Source organism: Vipera ursinii, assembly GCF_947247035.1.
Source record: "Vipera ursinii genome assembly, chromosome: Z".
NCBI lineage: Eukaryota > Metazoa > Chordata > Lepidosauria > Squamata > Viperidae > Vipera > Vipera ursinii.
The window spans coordinates 35,155,132-35,173,525 of NC_139517.1; the positions used below are offsets into that span (position 1 = coordinate 35,155,132).

The following is an 18,394-nucleotide window of genomic DNA, read 5'->3' on the forward strand; positions in this document are numbered from 1 at the left end:
ACAACTGTCTGCAGAACCAAGCAACCACTTAGAAACCTACAAAAGGAGCCGTAGGCTAGCCAGAGATAATGAGACAGGCTGCATTCGTAAGCATGGCCCCATTAGACTAATTGCCTCAAAAATACAGACCAAGAAGTTACTCATGCCCTTTTCTTTTCCTAGTCTGGCACATGGTGTCAGCATACTTCCACAGAGGCACATGGCTCTTGAGAGAAGAGAATCGAGAGCCCCCAAAATTAGTCTGGGGAGAATGCATCATCCAACAGAGTCTTATACTTTTCAGTTGAAAGGGCTACTAAGAATGAAATTGTGAACTCTCTTTCTAACAAAGATAGGATCTTAAAAGTACACTATCTTCGTGACCATCTCTTTGTGCATTGTGATAAGCGAGCCATAATATGGTTCATTTGGTTCTGGCTTAATGTGTTTTATGCATTTATAACACGTCATTGTATATTGTAAATTAAGACCTAACACATGTGAACTTAGACAGTTCTAATTTATTAAACCACAGTTAAACAAATCAAGGCTTAATTCATCAAAACCATCAGTTTCCATAGCTTCAAATCCTTAAATGAAAAAAGCAACCTTGATACTAAAAGCTCCTGAAAGAGTTGCATTCATGTGATTGTTGTTGTTGTTAGTTGCAAAGTCGTGTCCGACCCATCATGACCCCATGGACAACATTCCTCCAGGCCTTCCTGTCCTCTACCATCTTCTGGAGTCCATTTAAGCTCACGCCTACTGCTTCAGTGACTCCATCCAGCCACCTCATTCTCTGTCATCCCCTTCTTCTATTGCCCTCAATCTTTCCCAGTATTAGGCTCTTCTCCAGTGAGTCCTTTCTTCTCATTAGGTGGCCAAAGTATTTGAGTTTCAACTTCAGGATCTGGCCTTCTAAAGAGCAGTCAGGGTTGATCTCCTCTAGGACTGACTGGTTTGATCGCCTTGCAGTCCAAGGGACTCGCAGGAGTCTTCTCCAGCACCAAAGTTCAAAGGCCTCAATTCTTTGGTGCTCAGCCTTTTTTATGGTCCAGCTTTCACTGCCTTACATTGCAACTGGGAAGACCATAGCCTCGACTATATGCACTTTTGTTGACAGGGTGATGTCTCTGACTATAGCCTGCGGATAGCCTTGGGTTAGGCTGAAACAGGAAAGAAAGATTTAACTAGCAAGGTATTCAAAAGACTTGACAAATACTTAAAACATATATATATATCTCATATATATATGAGATTTGGATTTGTCACATATCAAAACAAAACAACATATTTCACAGGTTCTTCATGCTGAGTCAAATTATAAATGCTTAATCTGTGGAACTTGCTAGTAGACACAAATATGAAAGACTGAAGACAGCCCTGAAGCAACTTAGCAAGAGAGGCAGGATAATAGTTCTTGTTAACCTTTCTAAAAAATGAAGGCAAGAAGTGCTTTATATAGAATTTTATGGCTTGTGTACAGTTGTTGAACTTACAAAGATCAAAAGAAGACAGAGAAGGGAATATAAAATTCTTTTTTAAAAAAGAATAGGAGTAGGAGGATTACTTTCACAGGTTCTGTAATATCTTTTCATAGTAATTTCTTTTCTTTCTCAGACGTCTTGGAGTGGAACACCATGGCAAGTAATTTCACACTGATGTTGTTAGGACTAGAAAGGATTATGGAAAGCATTTATTGTCCTATTACATTCTTCCAAGGAGGTACCATGAGATATCAAATGTATGCTGAAGGAAGGGTCTGTACCTATCACTGTGGAATCAAAGACATTGTTTCTATCTCTGATTCACAGGGTAGAATTCCAGGTCTTGGAGTTGAGACGAGAACCCTCATGAATGTAGCACAGCCACATACGTGCATGCATGGATTAACATTAGATTAGATGAATGGAACAAAACTGCCTCCTTACTGAGGGTGGAATGTATTTCTGAAATCAATATAACAGACTGAAGTGCTCCCTCGCACAATAAGACCCAAAGGTGGGAAGATCTATTCTCCCTTTCCTATTTAATAAGTTGTTGTCAAACATCCAAAATCTCTCTCCTCCCAAACCACAAAGGCAAAGAGTTACCCTCCTAGGGCAGGAACATAATGCTCAATTTTATGTGTCTGTGAAATGTGGTTCTAATAAGCTTAAACTAGAAGGTCAAAGTGACAGGCTAACCCTCCATAATTCTTGATTCCAAGCATCTCAAGAAGTTTAGTTTTCTTTGCGTCTCTCTGTAGGTTTTTGAAATATAAGGAAATGCACAACAAAAAAAGGGAAGGAATTTGCCTGAAAGAGCACGTCCTCAATGCTGCTGTTCACTCAGAAGCCGAAGGAGAACTGAAGGGAAAAGTAGGACTTGCTTTGCACAAGTGCAGTAGAGGATGAGCTTCTTCTTTACTTCTTCTTTTACTGCTTCAGGTGTTGAGGGACATACAAAATTCTGGTTCTTGCTCTTCTGGAAGCCTCAACCATTGCTAATTAATGCTGTTGTAGTATGTCTTTGATATTGTCTCTCCATCTAAATCAGCAGTTCCCAACCTTTTCTATACCCTGCACCCCTAGAATGCTTCTGATTTATTCTCACACCCCTTACAAGTGTTCGAAATAAAGGAAAGGAATTATGCAAATAATAATAATAATAATAATAATAATAATAATAATAATAATAATAATAATAATAATAATAATAAAAAAAGTTGGAAGGGACCTTGGAGGTCATCTAGTCCAACCCCCTGCTCAGGCAGGAAACCCTATACCATTTCAGGCAAATGGCTGTCCAGTCTCTTCTTAAAAACCTCCAGTGTTGGAGCATTCACCACCTCTGGAGGCAGGTTGTTCCACTGGTTAGTTGTTGTAACTGTCAGGAAGTTTCTCCTTAGTTCTAGGTTGCTTCTCTCCTTGACTAGTTTCCATCCTTTGCTTCTTGTCCTGCTTTCAGGTGCTTTGGAGAATAGCTTGACTCCCTCTTCTTTGTGGCAGCCCCTGAGATATTGGAACACTGCTATCATGTAACTATAATTTTGAAACTATAATTTTGAAATTTCTAAACCCAAGTTTTCGCACCCCCTGGAATATAGTCTCGTACCCTTGATTGGGAACCCCTGATTTAGATGATGGTTGTGCCCTCCCCCAAGTTTTCTGTTTTAGAAGGTTCCAGTATGGACTCTGTGCAGGTATTTAACCAATATACCTGAATGTTTAACACAGAAGTACCATGTTGATAATTCCTTGTCTAGGAGCCATGTGGTGGCTATTATTAATAAGCTAGTTTGAATCTGCTGCATTAGTACAGGGTTCTAAGATCAAGGACGATCATTAGTACAAGGAACAGCCAAAAGAGAAGGTCAGGCTTTATTGAAAACAAAATCCAGCCCATCAATTCCGAAATAAGTCTTCTACGGTAGGCAAGAAAAAAGTACTGCAACCTTACCTCCTCCTCCCAAGTCCCAAAGAAAAATGAAAAATAGAGCTCAAGATACACAACCAAAGCCTTGCTTTGCACAAAGGCAGAGCATAGCAATTTTCATCTCTTCAATTCCAAATCTTGAAAAACCTTGAAAAGTATCCAAATTTAAAGAGTTGTGAATAATTTCTCAAGATAATGTTAAGCATTAGCTTCTTTTAACTGAATTTCCCAAAGAAAATGGTGTGAATGCAATGAGAATACAATTGAAGAAACAGAAACAGTTTAAAATTTGGGTTTTATACGTATACTGATTTATGATCAACATAAATCTTTGCAAGATTAACTGGTTTTATTTCCCCAGTCTGACTACCTCATTCCCCTCCTTTTTTCCCCCTTGATTTTTTTAAGGGGAAGCGGAAAGGGCAACCCTAAACTTCAAATTAGAAGAATAACCAAATTTAACCTAGGAAATCTTAAGAATTCTCCATCGCCATTCACCCTACACCCTTTCATTTCAGGAAGGAAACAAATGCATACAAAAAAACATGAAGACCTTCCTTTTAACCCAGCAGTTCTCTATCTTGCCTCTCTCAAATGTTGTTAGACTGCATTTCCATTATCCTCAACCATTGTAGCCAGTGTTCTATGGATTGTGGGAGATGTAGCCCAACATCATTTGGAACCACTCCTACTTCTGCTGCTAAACTGTTCTAAGGAAAGCTACAGATAACACTTCAGGCAGGGAAGAGTGGATGAGAAAGAGAACTTGTTAATATTGCCATCTCAAGAAGATCCAAATAGCAGTCCTCTCTCACTCATTAGAGGATTTGCAACAACTCATAACCAGAAAGGCTCATGTTTGCAATAGATCTTCAGCCAAGAATCCTCAAGCAATATTAGACAGGAACTCAACTTGGGCAATACCATCAGAGTCTATCACTATTCTTGCTAGGAGACTTAAGCAAGGAACTCCAGAACATCCCAGTTGCTATATCCTAAGTTCCCTTCAAAGGATCTGCATCATCCTTACTTGCTGGCCCTGGCCATTAGGAGATCTATTTGTTGTTAGCTATTGGCTAATGAAGCCCTACTGAAATGTACAAAGATGTTTCTGTTAATTTTAGTGTGTCTTGAGTCAAAAATCTGTAACTTTCACATAAGCTATTTCCCAGGTAAGAGCCATATTTTCTGTCACCTAAAATTTTCTCCTTGGGGTGGTTGTTTGTCTTGCAATAAGGGACCCCTACATGTTGTTATAGACACAAATAATTGCAAATTGATTGACATTTTTTCATTTGCCTTCCCAGTGTTGGACAATCCTTACGCCGTGTCTTTTTAAGACCTGCCACATTGTCTAAGTCTTTATATGACAACCCTTGTCCACAAATGCCACTGGTCCCCATAGTCTTAGCCGTTTCCAGTCAGGAAGAGCCCGGCTCGCAGGCTCCATCAGCTTCTGGGATGGGGTCAAGAACAGCTCGGTTGCGGAAGAGGTCAGGAGAGGCAGCTCCATTCCGTCCAATGCCACACGACTGAGCTGCATTGTGGATTTGCCATAGTGTATCTAGTGCTTCAGCCTTGGAGTGCTTGAGCAAATCAGCTTGGCCCTATGGGTGAGGAAAGGTATGAGAAAAGAAGGATGGTTAGAAAGCTTAGGAAATAAAATGTGAAGTTAAACAATGCAGTACATCGAATTTTTAATTACATTTCTGCTAGCTTGAGAAATCAGCAAGAACATCAGCAAGAAATGAATGAAATATTTATGGTTGGGAATGGAACATTGCTCAAATATAATTTTGCTCAATGCAGGTGCTCCCCAAATAAGTTTTTGTTCAAATCCTTCCCTTCCAATCTGGAGGAGAATAGTTTGGTCTAGTGTCTAAGGCACCAGGATAGAAACCAGGTGAGTGACCTTGGACCTGTCACTGTCTCTCAACCCCACTCACAACAAAGGATTGCTGTTGAGGGGAAATTTGGAGGAAGAAGGAAAATTACAAAAATAAAATAAAAGTGGGATATAAATTAAATAAATGAATAAAGAAATATGCATGTAGTAGAAAAAACAATTACTGTGAGAGGGACCTTGGAGTCCTAGTAGGCGATCACTTAAACATGAGTCAGCATTGTGTGGCAGCATCCAAAAAAAGCCAATACAATCCTTGGTTGTATAAACAGAGGCATAGAATCAAAATCACATGTAGTATTTAGTACCACTTTATAAAGCCTTAGTAAGGTCACATCTGGAATACTGCATCCAGTTTTGGTCACCACATTACAAAAAAGATGTTAAGACTTTGGATAAAATGGGGGGGGGGGGGAAAGAGCAACTAAGATTATTAAAGGCCTGGAGACTAAAACATAAGAAGAATGGTTGCAGGATTGGGGAATGGCTAGTCTAGAGAAAAGAAGGACTAGGCAGGATATGATAGCAGTATTCCAGTATTTGAGAGGCTGCCACAAGGAGGAGGTGGTCAATTTGTTTTCCAAAGACTCAGATGGCAGGACAAGAAACAATGGATGGAAACCAATCAGAGAGAAGCAACCTGAAATTAAAGAAAAACTTCCTAACAGTGAGGTCAATTAACTAGTGGAACAGCTTCCTTCAGAAGTTGTGGGTGCCACTTGTCTGAAATGATATAGGGACTCTTGCTTGAGTAGGGGGCTGGATTAGAAGACCTCCAAGGTCCCTTCCAGCTCTACTCTGATTGATTGATTGATTGATTGGTTGGATAATACTTGTATATTTCTTCAAAGAAGAAAAAGCAAGTATTGCAAGGGGTAATTCTCAGTTACAGCCCCAAAATGTGTGCATTTATAATGAAGAGTATGCTTCTGGCCATACAAAAAATGTTCTTCTATGTATAAGATAGACAAAAGATTATCTATATTAGCATTTCAAGTCTGCAGCTTGCATTTCATTACAGACATACAGACTTATCAGCAAGTTAAATACTGATTTAGCTTTTCATTTTGCCTCTGTTGCTTGCTTTTAATGATTTTCTTAATAGAACTGCTTAAAATAATTAACTTACAAATGTATCTTTTAAACTTAATCTTTAGTCTTGCATGACTTTAACCTACCGTCCCTGGGAGGATCGTCCGAACTAGCTCGGGAGTTCATGGCTTCCATGGCGGCCATGGACCTGTTGCAAATAATTTCTGGACCGACTCATGAGGGAGGCCACACCCCCGACTTGGTGTTCTTGTCTGGACGGTGGCGTGATGATATCGGTGGGGGCACCACGACCGTTACGCCCCTGTCATGGACCGATCATCACCTCCTATGGCTAGACTTCCCCTTTGCCACCCCCCGCCGTGGGTGCACGGTGCCAACCAGATGGTACCGCCCTAGGCGCCTAATGGACCCTGATAGGTTCCAGGCAGCGCTTGGGAACCCACATGCACTCCCTGCTCACAGCTCGGCAGACGCCTTAGTGGAAGCCTGGGAAAGGGCAGCCACGGAGGCTCTGGACCGAGTTGTACCCCTGCGGCCCCTGACCTGGCGCAGATCCCAGCGAGCCCCATGGTTCACCACGGAGCTCCGGGAGATGAAGCGTCGGAGACAGGGCCTAGAGAGCCGTTGGAGATCCAGTCGATCCGAATCCGACCGATTGCGACTAAGAATCCTCACCAGGTCTTATCTCGCAGCGATAAGGGTGGCAAAATCCAACTACTTTTCCACCCTCATCGCGTCCGCAGATAATCGCCCGGCTGCCTTGTTCAGAGTGACTCGCTCCCTACTGAACCAAGAGGTGAGGGAGAAACCCTTACAGGGTCGAGCCGAGGAATTCGGTCAATATCTGTTGGATAAAATCGCTCGGATTCGAACCGGCCTGGACTCCAACTGGGCAGAGTTGGAGGAACAGGACATGGACAGTCTTGTCGACGTCATCTGGGAGGAATTTGATCCTGTGACTCCGAAGGAAGTGGACAGGATTATGAGGAGGTTGAGCTCCTCCACATGCTTACTGGACCCGTGCCCTTCCTGGCTGGCTTATGCAGCTCGAGAGGGGACACGAGGCTGGTTTCTGGCGGTCATCTCTGCTTCTCTGAGTGAGGGTCACTTCCCCACCGCCTTGAAGGAGGCGGTGGTGAGACCTCTCCTCAAGAAGCCCACCTTGGACCCAACCTCATTGAATAACTTTCGTCCAGTCTCCAACCTTCGCTTCCTTGCGAAGGTTGTTGAGAGCGTGGTGGCGCATCAACTTCCTCAGGTCCTGGATGAAGCGGTTTATCTAGACCCGTGCCAATCGGGCTTCAGGCCGGGCTACAGCACGGAGACGGCATTGGTCGCTCTGATGAATGATCTCCCGAGAGCCCGGGACAGGGGCCATTCCTCTGTTCTAGTCTTATTAGACCTTTCAGCGGCTTTCGATACCATCGACCATGGTATCTTGCTGCGGCACCTCAGGGGACTGGGAGTGGGAGGCACGGTTCTGCGGTGGTTCTCCTCCTTTCTCCTGGGTCGCTCGCAGTCGGTGCTGGCAGGGGGACAGAGGTCGACTCCGAGGCCTCTCGTTTGCGGAGTCCCTCAAGGGTCGGTCCTCTCGCCTCTCCTGTTCAACATCTACATGAAACCGCTGGGTGAGATCATTCGTGGTTTTGGAGTAGGGTACCATCAGTATGCTGATGACACCCAGGTTTTCATCTCAACTCCAAACAGCATCAGTGATGCCCTCGACGTGATGTCCCGCTGCCTGAAAGCGGTCCGGGAATGGATGGGGAGGAACAGGCTTCAACTCAACCCGGACAAGACTGAATGGCTGTACATACCGGCAAGCCAGGATACTCAGATCATTCCATCCCTTAACATCGGGGATGAGTTATTACCCCCTGTTGATAGGGCCCGCAACCTGGGTGTCCTCCTAGACTCGCAGCTATCCCTGGAAGATCACATAGGAGCTGTGACCAAGGGGGCCTTCTCCCGGGTTCGACTGGTGCGCCAACTACGACCTTATCTGGACCTGGATGCCTTACGTACAGTCACCCATGCACTTGTGACCTCTCGCCTAGACTACTGTAACGCTCTCTACATGGGGCTGCCCTTGAGAGCCACTCGGAAGCTTCAACTGGTGCAAAGTGCAGCTGCACAGACACTTTTGGGGGCCTCCCGATACTCCCATATCACACCTCTCCTCCGTGAGCTGCACTGGCTTCCGGTTGCCTTCCGAGTGAAATTCAAGGTGCTAACAATGACATACAAAGCCCTACATGGCATGGGTCCGGACTACCTACGGGAGCACCTTCTGCCAACGTCAACACCCCTCCGTCCTGTGCGCTCCCACAGAGAGGGCCTCCTCAGGGTGCCACCGCTCAAGGAATGTCGGCTGGTGGCCCCCAGGGGGAGGGCATTCTCAGTGGGTGCGCCAGCCCTCTGGAACTGCTTGCCTACCGAAATCCGGATGGCCCCCAACCTCCGCACCTTCCGGCGCGATTTAAAAACTTACCTGTTCCAGCAGTCCGGCCTGGCCTGATAGCTCTTGGGGTCTCAGTTGTTTTTACTATTGTTTTTCTCTATTGTTCAATCTGTATACCTACCTTACTCTGTACACCGCCCCGAGTCCCTCGGGAGAAGGGCGGTATATAAAAACAAATAATAAATAAATAAATACCCTTCTCCATCATAACAACTTATTTATCTCTGAGTAATATTTGTATGCTACCTCAATTAGGAAAATAATTCTAGGCAACATATATATTATACTTGTAAAAGCTGCTGAACATGTTTTTCAACTTTCAGCCCCAAAGATAAAAGTGGTAGACTTAGATTTCTCACGTGCTTTCAAAACAATAGCTTTACATTGAAATAAAGGTCTCTGTTACATGCAGTGAATGCTGGTGGGAAAACTCAGAAAAACAAATACAAAAAACCCCCAATCAAGAACCCTCTCTCTCATAAAAAGAGAATTCCATGTAGTACAGTAATAAAAAATGTGAGGAGTGTTGCTGAAGAAAACTATTGATTTATTTCAATGTTCATTTGTTCCTTCCTTTTTGATTCCAGTTCTAACAGTTGCTAGAGGTGAATTGTTTGTCCTATTTTGGTAGTGCACATTATTCAGTTAGCACTATAAAATTATTCTAACTGTTCATTTTTTGTTTAATTAGTGTGTTATATTTACTTTTAGCATAAACATAAAACAGAATTATCTTCATTACTTTAAATCTTGGTCCATGTTTTAGATAGCACTAGAAATGGAAAAACAGCTGACAACAACAGTAAGTATTGCCAAACAACTTGTCGATCAGAAGGTTGGCAGTTTGGCGGGTCGAATCCCGAGTGCCGCGTAACAGAGTGAGCGCCTGTTACTCGTCCCAGCTTCTGCCAACCTAGCAGTTCGAAAGTACGTAAAAATGCAAGTAGAAAAATAGGGACCACTACAGTGGGAAGGTAACAGCGTTCCGTGCGCCTTTGGCGTCTAGTCATGCCAGCCACATGACCACGGAGACGTCCTCGGACAAGCGCTGGCTCTTCGGCTTTGAAATGGAGATGAGCACTGGCCCCTAGAGTTGGAAACAACTAGCACGCATGTGCGGGGGAACCTTTACCTTTATCTTACTTGATTTTTGTAAATTAAAATGAGAAAATAATCAAAACATGTAATGATGACAAACTCTTTACATTGGTTGGAATTGCATGGACTCGTAATTCTATACAAAAATAAAGAACTCCCTCCCACTATAACACTTGTATAAGCCGCGTAGAATCTCGAGGAAGGGCCCACTTATTGGGACCCTGAGAGATGGCTGGCCACGGGTAGGGGCCTCCGACGTAAACCTAACAAGAGGCCCCTGGTTAGTTTTTTGTCGAAATTTTTTCGGGGGTTAGGGAGGAGGGAGGGTACTTCTTTTGGTTGTTTGGACGAGGGGGGCAGTCCAACAACCTCTGTTCAGGCCAGTGCCGAGGCAAATCACGGGGGGGAGGAGCGGGGGTCGGTTGCTTCTGGGGCTCCAGGGCTGGTCGTGGGATTACCCATTCCCACGACGTTAGGGAATGGCAGCAGGTGGAGGAACAGAGGGCCGTATCGATCTCAGGGAAGGTCTCTCCGCTGCTTACAAGCGGTGAGGCACTCCAACCCTCTGGCTCCGCCCTGAGGTCCCGGGAGTGAGGATGTGCAGCCTCCTGAGCTCCGGCTGGTGTACTTGAATGCCAGGTCTGTCGCTAACAAAGCTCTTCTCGTCCGTGACTTGGTCGAGGGTGAGCAGGCGGACCTGGCTTGCATCACGGAAACTTGGTTGGGCCCAGAGGGCGGTATTCCTCTGGTTGATCTTTGCCCACCAGGTTTCCGGGTGCTACACTGGCCTCGGGCTCAGGGTAGGGGTGGGGGAGTGGCTGTTGTTATGAGGGAGACCTTGTGCCCACGGGAGGCCACCGTTCCCCAGATAGTCGGGTGTGAGTCTCTCTTTTTGAGATGCGGCCCTGGTGCGCAGTTGGGCTTGCTGCTGGTGTACATTTCGCCTAGTCATGCAGCAGCAGCCCTGCCTGAGCTTCTCGATGTCCTCTCTGGGTTGGTGATTGAGTTCCCGAAACTTATAGTTTGGGGGGACTTCAATCTACCATCTCTGGGGGGATCATCTGAGTTGGCTCGGGAGTTCATGGCTTCCATGACGGCCATGGACCTGACGCAAGTAATTTCGGGACCGACTCATGAGGGAGGCTACACCCTTGACCTAGTTTTCTTATCTGGACGGTGGTTAGATGATCTTGGTGGGGGCTCCCCAATTGTTATGCCCCTGTCATGGACCGATCATCATCTCCTGCGGCTGGTCTTCCGTTTTGCCACCCCCCCGCCGTGGGTGTGTGGAACCTATCAAATGGTACCGCCCCAGACGCTTAATGGATCCCCAGAGGTTCCAGGCGGCGCTGGGGTCCCCACCTGCCTCTCTTGCTCACAGCTCGGCAGACACCTTAGTGGAAGCCTGGGAAAGGGCAGCCACTGAGGCTCTTGACCGAGTTGTACCCCTGCGGCCCCTGACCCGGTGCAGATCCCGTCGAGCTCCATGGTTCTCCGCAGAGCTCCGGGAGATGAAGCGTCGGAGACGGGGCCTAGAGAGCGGTTGGAGATCCAGCCGATCCGAATCCGACCAATTGCGACTAAGAACCTATACTAGGTCTTATCTCGCTGCGATAAGGGAGGCAAGGTCTAACCACTTCGCCACCCTTGTCGCGTCCACAGATAATCGTCCGGCCGCCCTGTTTAGGGTGACTCGCTCCCTTCTGAATCAGGAGGTGAGGGAGGAACCCTTGCAGGGTCGTGCCGAGGAGTTTAACCAGCATCTGTTGGACAAAATCGCTCGGATTCGGACCGGTCTGGACTCTGACTGGGCAGAGTCTGTCGAGCAGGACACGGGCGGGCTTGTCGATATCACCTGGGAGGAGTTTGATTCTGTGACTCCGGAGGAAGTGGACAGGATCATGGGGAGGCTGAGCACCACCACGTTTATTGGACCCGTGCCCTTCCTGGCTGGTCTATGCAGCCCGGGAGAGGACACGCAGCTGGTTCCAGGCAGTTATATCGGCTTCTTTGAGCGAGGGCAGCTTCCCCGCCGTCTTGAAAGAGGCGGTGGTGAGGCCTCTCCTCAAGAAGCCTGCCTTGGACCCAGCTGTATTGAACAACTTTCATCCTGTCTCCAACCTTCGCTTTCTTGAGAAGGTTGTTGAGAGTTGTGGTGGCACATCAGCTCCCTCTGGTCCTGGATGAAGTGGATTATCTAGACCCGTACCAATCGGGTTTCAGGCCCGGGTACAGCACGGAGACGGCATTGGTCGCGCTGGTGAATGATCTCTGGAGGGCTCGGGACAGGGGGCATTCCTCTGTTCTGGTCCTATTAGACCTCTCAGCGGTTTTCGATACCATCGACCATGGTATCTTGCTGCGGCGTCTCAGGGGATTGGGAGTGGGAGGCACGGTTTTACAGTGGTTCTCCTCCTATCTCCAGGGACGCTCGCAGTCGGTGTTGGAAGGAGGGCAGAGGTCGACCGCGAGGTCTCTCATTTGTGGAGTTCCTCAGGGGTCGGTCCTCTCGCCTCTCCTGTTCAACATCTATATGAAACCGCTGGGTGAGATCATTCGTGGTTTTGGAGTTGGGTATCATCAGTATGCTGATGATACCCAGCTTTTCCTTTCGACCCCAAACCACCCCAGTGATGCCCCCACCGTGATGTCCCGTTGCCTGGAGGCGGTTCGGGTCTGGATGGGGAGGAACAGACTTCAACTCAACCCCGACAAGACAGAGTGGCTTTGCATACCTTCATCCCAGGTTTATTCGGACATTCAACCTCTCGCTACGGGGGGCGAATTATTACCCCCCCATAGATAGGGCTCGCAACTTGGGAGTCCTCCTTGATTCACGGCTCACCCTGGAAGACCACATAGGAGCTGTGACTAGGGGGGCTTTCGCCCAGGTTCGCCTGGTGCGCCAGTTGCGGCCCTATCTAAGCCGGGATGATCTATGCACGGTCACTCATGCGCTCGTGACCTCTCGACTAGACTACTGCAACGCTCTCTACATGGGGCTGCCCTTGAGGACCACCCGGAAGCTCCAACTGGTACAGAATGCAGCCGCGAGAGTTGTGTTGGGAGTCTCCCGATACTCCCACGTTACACCTCTGCTCCGCGAGCTGCATTGGTTACCGGTTGCCTTCCGGGTGAGATTCAAGGTACTAGTAATGGTATTCAAAGCCCTACATGGCAGGGGTCAGGAGTACCTGAGGGAACACCTGCTTCCGGCATCGACTTCCCTCCGCCCTGTGCGTTCCCACAGAGAGGGCCTCCTCAGGGTGCCACCGGTCAGAGAGTGTCGACTGGTGGCCCCCAGGGGGAGAGCCTTCTCTGTGGGTGCCCCAGAGCTATGGAATCAGCTACCGGTTGAGCTCCGGACGGCGCCCGACCTTCGCTCCTTTCGCCGCGAGCTAAAAACATACTTTTTTGAACAAGCTGGCCTGGCCTGATGAAGGGATTGGGGGGGGTTGTTATGGTTATTTTATTGAGTTTTAAAGATGTACTTTAGTATGTGGGCATTTATTTAATCTTGTTTTAAGTTTTGTAATTTGTATTTTTATTCTTGCCCTGTTCACCGCCCTGAGTCCTTCGGGAGAAGGGCGGTATAGAAATAGTGTTAAATAAATAAATAAATTTTGTGACATTTGCTTTAGATTCTTTTCATACACTCCCAAAGAAACACACATTGTCTGCTCCTCACTTTTGATTTAAAAAGCAATTTTAAATTCTAATCTGATTGCTGGGGGAGAAAATAAAAGATTCTAGTGGGAAATGTGTTGTAAACATCTACTTCTTACATCAAATACGTGGCTCACAGAAACAAAATCTCTTCTTGTTCTTTTCCTCAAATGAGTCCAGTGACCACAGGATGGCAGTATGTGCCAGCTTTAGATTTTAGGGAAAGCAGCTTGCAAGAGAGATTGCAATGTCTCAATACACTCAAAATGTTTGTTGTTATTTTTCTAAAGGACAACCACAGGAGGCCCAATTAAAATCAAGGCGTGACAAAGGAGAGAATAGTCTTTTCCAGGACTGCTGTAAGTCTGGAGAAAATCCCCCCTCCTAATCCTATGAACCCCACCACCACTATCACCCCTCTGTATAAACAAAGGCATAGAATCAAGATCACATGAAGTATTAGTACTGCTTTATAAAACCCCAGTAAGACCACACCTGGAGTATTGCAACCAATTTTGGTCACCATACTACAAAAAAAAATATGTTGAGGTCTTGGAAAAAGTTCAAAGAGCAACTAAAATGATCAAAGGCCTGGAGACTAAAACATATGAAGAAGGACTTGGGTTTGGCTAGTCTAAAGAAAAGAAGAAATAGGGGAGACATGATAGCACTATTCCAGTATTTGAGGGGCTGCCATAAAGAAGAGGGGGTCAAACTATTCTCCAAAGGACCAGAAGGAAGGGCAAGAAACAATGGTTGGAAACTGATCAAAGAGAGAAGCAACCTGGAATTAAGGAGAAACTTCCTGACAGTGAGGACAATTAACCAGTGGAACAGCTTTCCTTCAGAAATCGTGGGTGCTCCATCACTGGAGATATTTAACAAGAGGCTAGACAATCACTTGTCTGAGATGGTATAGGTCAGGGGTCGGCAACCTTAAACACTCAAAGAGCCATTTGGACCTGTTTCCCACAGAAAAGAAAACACTGGGAGCCACAAAACCCTTTTGACATCTAAAATGAAGATAACACTGCATATATATCGTTTTTTACCTTTATGCTATGTATAAAAAAAACTAGTTCATGAAATCAATGAACTGCTACAAAAAACACAAATTTTTATTTCTGCATGCAACAAAAACATTTTGAACTCCAAAAAAAAAAAGATGCTGGGTCTAAGGTTACTTTCAAATAAAATACTCAAATGCCTATTTGAGTCCTCCTCATATTTATGAAATAAAAAGCCGGTGCAAACTATAAAAACTACAAATGGAAAAATGGAAAAGAAAAAAAAATGTGAGGGGGGGAAAAGAAAAGGACAGGAGAAAGAGGGGAAAAAAACCTTTCTCCTTCATCCCAACAGGTAAAAACAATTTTAGTAGCTTATCTACCATCTTTAAATACCGCATAATTATCCACATACCTCATCTCTTAAATTAAAAAAAAAATCTAAATATTTCATTAAATGTTCTTTACTAAAAGTCCAGTAAGGACAACCACATATGAGTCCTTCGGGAAAGGGCGGTATATAAATTCAATAAAACAAAATAAAATAAATATATTCATATTTTGTCTCTCTGTCTCTTTCTCCCTCCCTCCCTTCCTCTCTCTCTCCCTTCCTTTCCCTCTTTCTGCCCATTCATTCATTAATCCAGTCCGAGCACCCGCACGTACCACACACACAAATTTTTATAACTTGCTCTCGAGGGGATCGGGGATCGAGAGGAGGAGGAAATGGCCCAAACAGAATGGGACAAATGAAAACGGCTCCCTTAAGATGCCCGCTGCATCTTAGGCACCCCACCATGGCTGACACACCACAGACATTCTTATTTGGCTGGCTCTCCACCGGTGCTCCTCTCCTGCCCTTGGTCTGCCAGTCCTCTTCCCCCACTCAATGTGTGTGTGTGTGTGTGTGTGTGTGTGAGAGAGAGAGAGAGAGAGAGAGAGAGAGAGAGAGAGAGAGAGAGAGAGAGAAAGAGGGGCAGGCTTTTTTGGCTGCAATTCAGGGTGTGACCCCCCTTTTAAAGCCCTTCATGGCATGGGGGGCAAGGTCACTTGGGGGGCCATCTCAACTGACTGGGATTGGGCTGTCTACTTGTGCCGGCAGAGAAGGCCGGCTTTGGGTCCGCCCGCCCGATTATTCTGGCTATGGGGATCCAGGAGAAGGAGGGCCTTCTCCACTGTGGCCCCTGTCCTTTGGAATCTCTTGCCCCTCGATATGAGGTTGGCCCCGACCCTCCTATCTTTTCATAAAGGCCTAAAGACGGGGTGTGCCAGTGGGCCTGGGGCCACAGTGGGGGATCAGCGCAATGGAGGTGGTTGATTGAGGAATAAGAGGAATATTGAGGAATATCCTCAGGGCCTTCCTTGTTGGTTGTCTCCCATAGTCCTGTTCTTTTCAGTCTCTCCCCCCTCCCGGGGGCAGGCTTCTGAAGGGCTTCCTTTCTGGGGCTGGAGCAGCCGGAACTGGAGAAGCAGGGGGACGAGAGAGGCCCCAAAGCTGCCACTTCACGGAGTAACCCTTGGGCCCTGCCGCTTCTGGAGATGTTTGAGGGAGGGGAGGAAACAGGGCTGGGGAAGAGGGGAGTTCTGGCATTGCTCTGTGCACCAGGCTGCCCAGAGATGTTGCGGGAGAAGACCAAGAAGACCTTCTTGCCCAGAAGGAAGCCCTTCAGGCTCTGAACTCCTGTTCTCAGGGAGTAGCCAGTTGGCCTGACACCCGGACACAAAAATGACCCATGTTGGCCCATTTTGCAGATCAGGCTATTGATAGGAGCTACCCAGCAGCTAAACCACCAATCCAAAGCAGAAACTTCAGGGTGAAAACCTGCCACAGGCTCAGCCTCACCCTGACCTGCTGCCACTGCTCTGAATTAAGGAAAAGGTGAGGGTCCTCCGGGGGTGACTTCCATGCATATTTTGGGGGCAGCAGCAGCCACTGGTGCCAGCCTGCCCTGGGCACGCAGGTCAAAGGGTAGCAGCTGGCACGGCTGCAGTTGCATTGGCGCACCCTTTCCCTGTGGATCCCCACTGGGGAGTTGCGAAGCCCCCGGTCCTGCCAGAGACCCCACACTTCCCCCTGACCAGGCAGCCAAGGGCTTTTCCCGGCTCGCCCTCAGCCTCCTCTGCGTGACCTGCTCCCAGGTGCCTGCCGAAGGCACCTGCTCCCAGGTGCCACCTGCGCCCCATTTACCGTGGGGCCTTGGGATCGACCGTTTCGGAGCTTGTGGCCTCATCCCCCTTCTGGGCTGCTCCAGCCACCCCGTTTATGATGTGATGCGGGAGGCTTCTATGCCAGTGGCTACCCCCTGGTCCCTCGTGTGCCAGGCCCCCTGTGGCAATGCCACTCCCCCGGGTCCCCGCCGGCAGGTGCGACTCTAAATAGCCCAATCAGGGACATGGCGGGTCCGGGGAGACTGAGGACACAAAGGCCAAAGCACAAAACCAGAAGGGCAGCTTTTGCGGGGCATGCCAGCGCACCTGCAGCCCAAGCCGGGTTCCGTGCAGTGGAGCCCGCGCACAATCCCTGCTCCATCCCAAGGGCTGTCCTCAAGTTCAGTTGTGGTCTGTGTCTGCGCTTTGCATGTGTGGACACACAATCTGACTGACAAAACTCATTTTGTGTTCTCAGCACTATCAGGGAGGTTTGCTACTACTCAGAGTGAGGGGGCGAGTGTCTCTGTCTCTGTCTCTCTCTCTCTGCAAATGGCGGAGAAGGACTGGAAGCCACAGTAGAAGGCTGAACGAGCCGCATGTGACTCCAGAGCTGCAGATTGCCAATCCGTGCTATAGGTTCTCCTGCTTGAGCGGGAGGCTGGACTAGAAGACCTCCAAGGTCCCTTCCAGCTCTATTCTATTCTTTCAAAAACAACTTCTCCGTAGGTGAGCAGTAGAATTTTCCTGTGTGGAAGTCAGTTTGCCTTTCCTGTCCAAGATGCATCTATAGTTAACAATAGTTGCCTCTTCTCATGTCACCATTCTTATTATTTAAGTTCATTATTTATTACTATTTATTTTTTTAAAAAATATATGGATGTTCATATTACAATACATAAAACAATCTAAGTAGCTAACAACCAATGCTGCTGCATTCTGGATCAATTAAAGTTTTTGGATGGCATTCAAGGGCATGTTGCAATAGTCTAAATGGAAAGTGACCAAGGCATGAGTGACCATGTACAGAGTTTTCCAGTCTGGAAATGGGAGCAACTGGCACACAAGATGAATTTGTACAAAAGAACCCCAAAGCTAAAAGTGCCACCTGCTTCTTAGAGCAGGGCTTTTCAACCAGTGGTACGGGTACCACCTGTGATACACTGGCACCTGGCAGGTGGTATGTAACCATCCTAGAAAAGTGGCAGTGGGGGAGGGGAATGAGCTGAACCAGTGGCAGCACCACACAAGCCTGAGCGAGAGACAGCTGGAGCTGCAGGGCTGTCAAGGCTCAGCGGAAGCACCAGGATCAACGCCGCTTTCCAGCTGATTGGTGCTTCTTTGGGGCTGCCAGGGCTCAGTGGAAGCGCCAAGATCAGTGTCAGGTTCCAGGTGGAGCTCAATGCTGATCCTGGCACTTCTGAGCCCAGAAGAAGCGCCAATCAGCTGGAATGTTGCAGCATCTCCAGGGTCTTGTGATTGACATTCAGATGCTTGGCAACTGATTCATATTTATGACGGTCACAGTGTCCCAGGGTCATGTGAAGTGACCAAAACCTGCTGCAACCACCCGGCAGACGGGGGGGAATAAAAACTAAACACCCCCACCCCACCCCCGCTGCCAATCCTCAACAGAAATGCTCACAACAATGAAAACCTCAG

The 18,394-nt window shown here is 47.2% G+C and overlaps 2 protein-coding genes across 2 annotated transcripts in view; one reads left to right on the forward strand and one right to left on the reverse strand.

Annotated features, from left to right (window-relative positions):
* CISD3 (CDGSH iron sulfur domain 3) overlaps window positions 1-18,394 on the forward strand; it is a 293,184-nt gene that overhangs the window by 200,541 nt on the left and 74,249 nt on the right. The gene's annotated exons all lie outside the window — the stretch shown is intronic.
* Window positions 3,331-18,394, reverse strand: part of LOC310648438 (inactive phospholipase C-like protein 2) — a 71,100-nt gene continuing 56,036 nt past the window's right edge. The window contains exon 6 of the mRNA XM_083376273.1: window positions 3,331-5,003. Within this exon, the coding sequence (XP_083232399.1) occupies window positions 4,818-5,003 (186 nt within the window). The 3' untranslated portion in view covers window positions 3,331-4,817. The remainder of the gene's footprint in view (window positions 5,004-18,394) is intronic.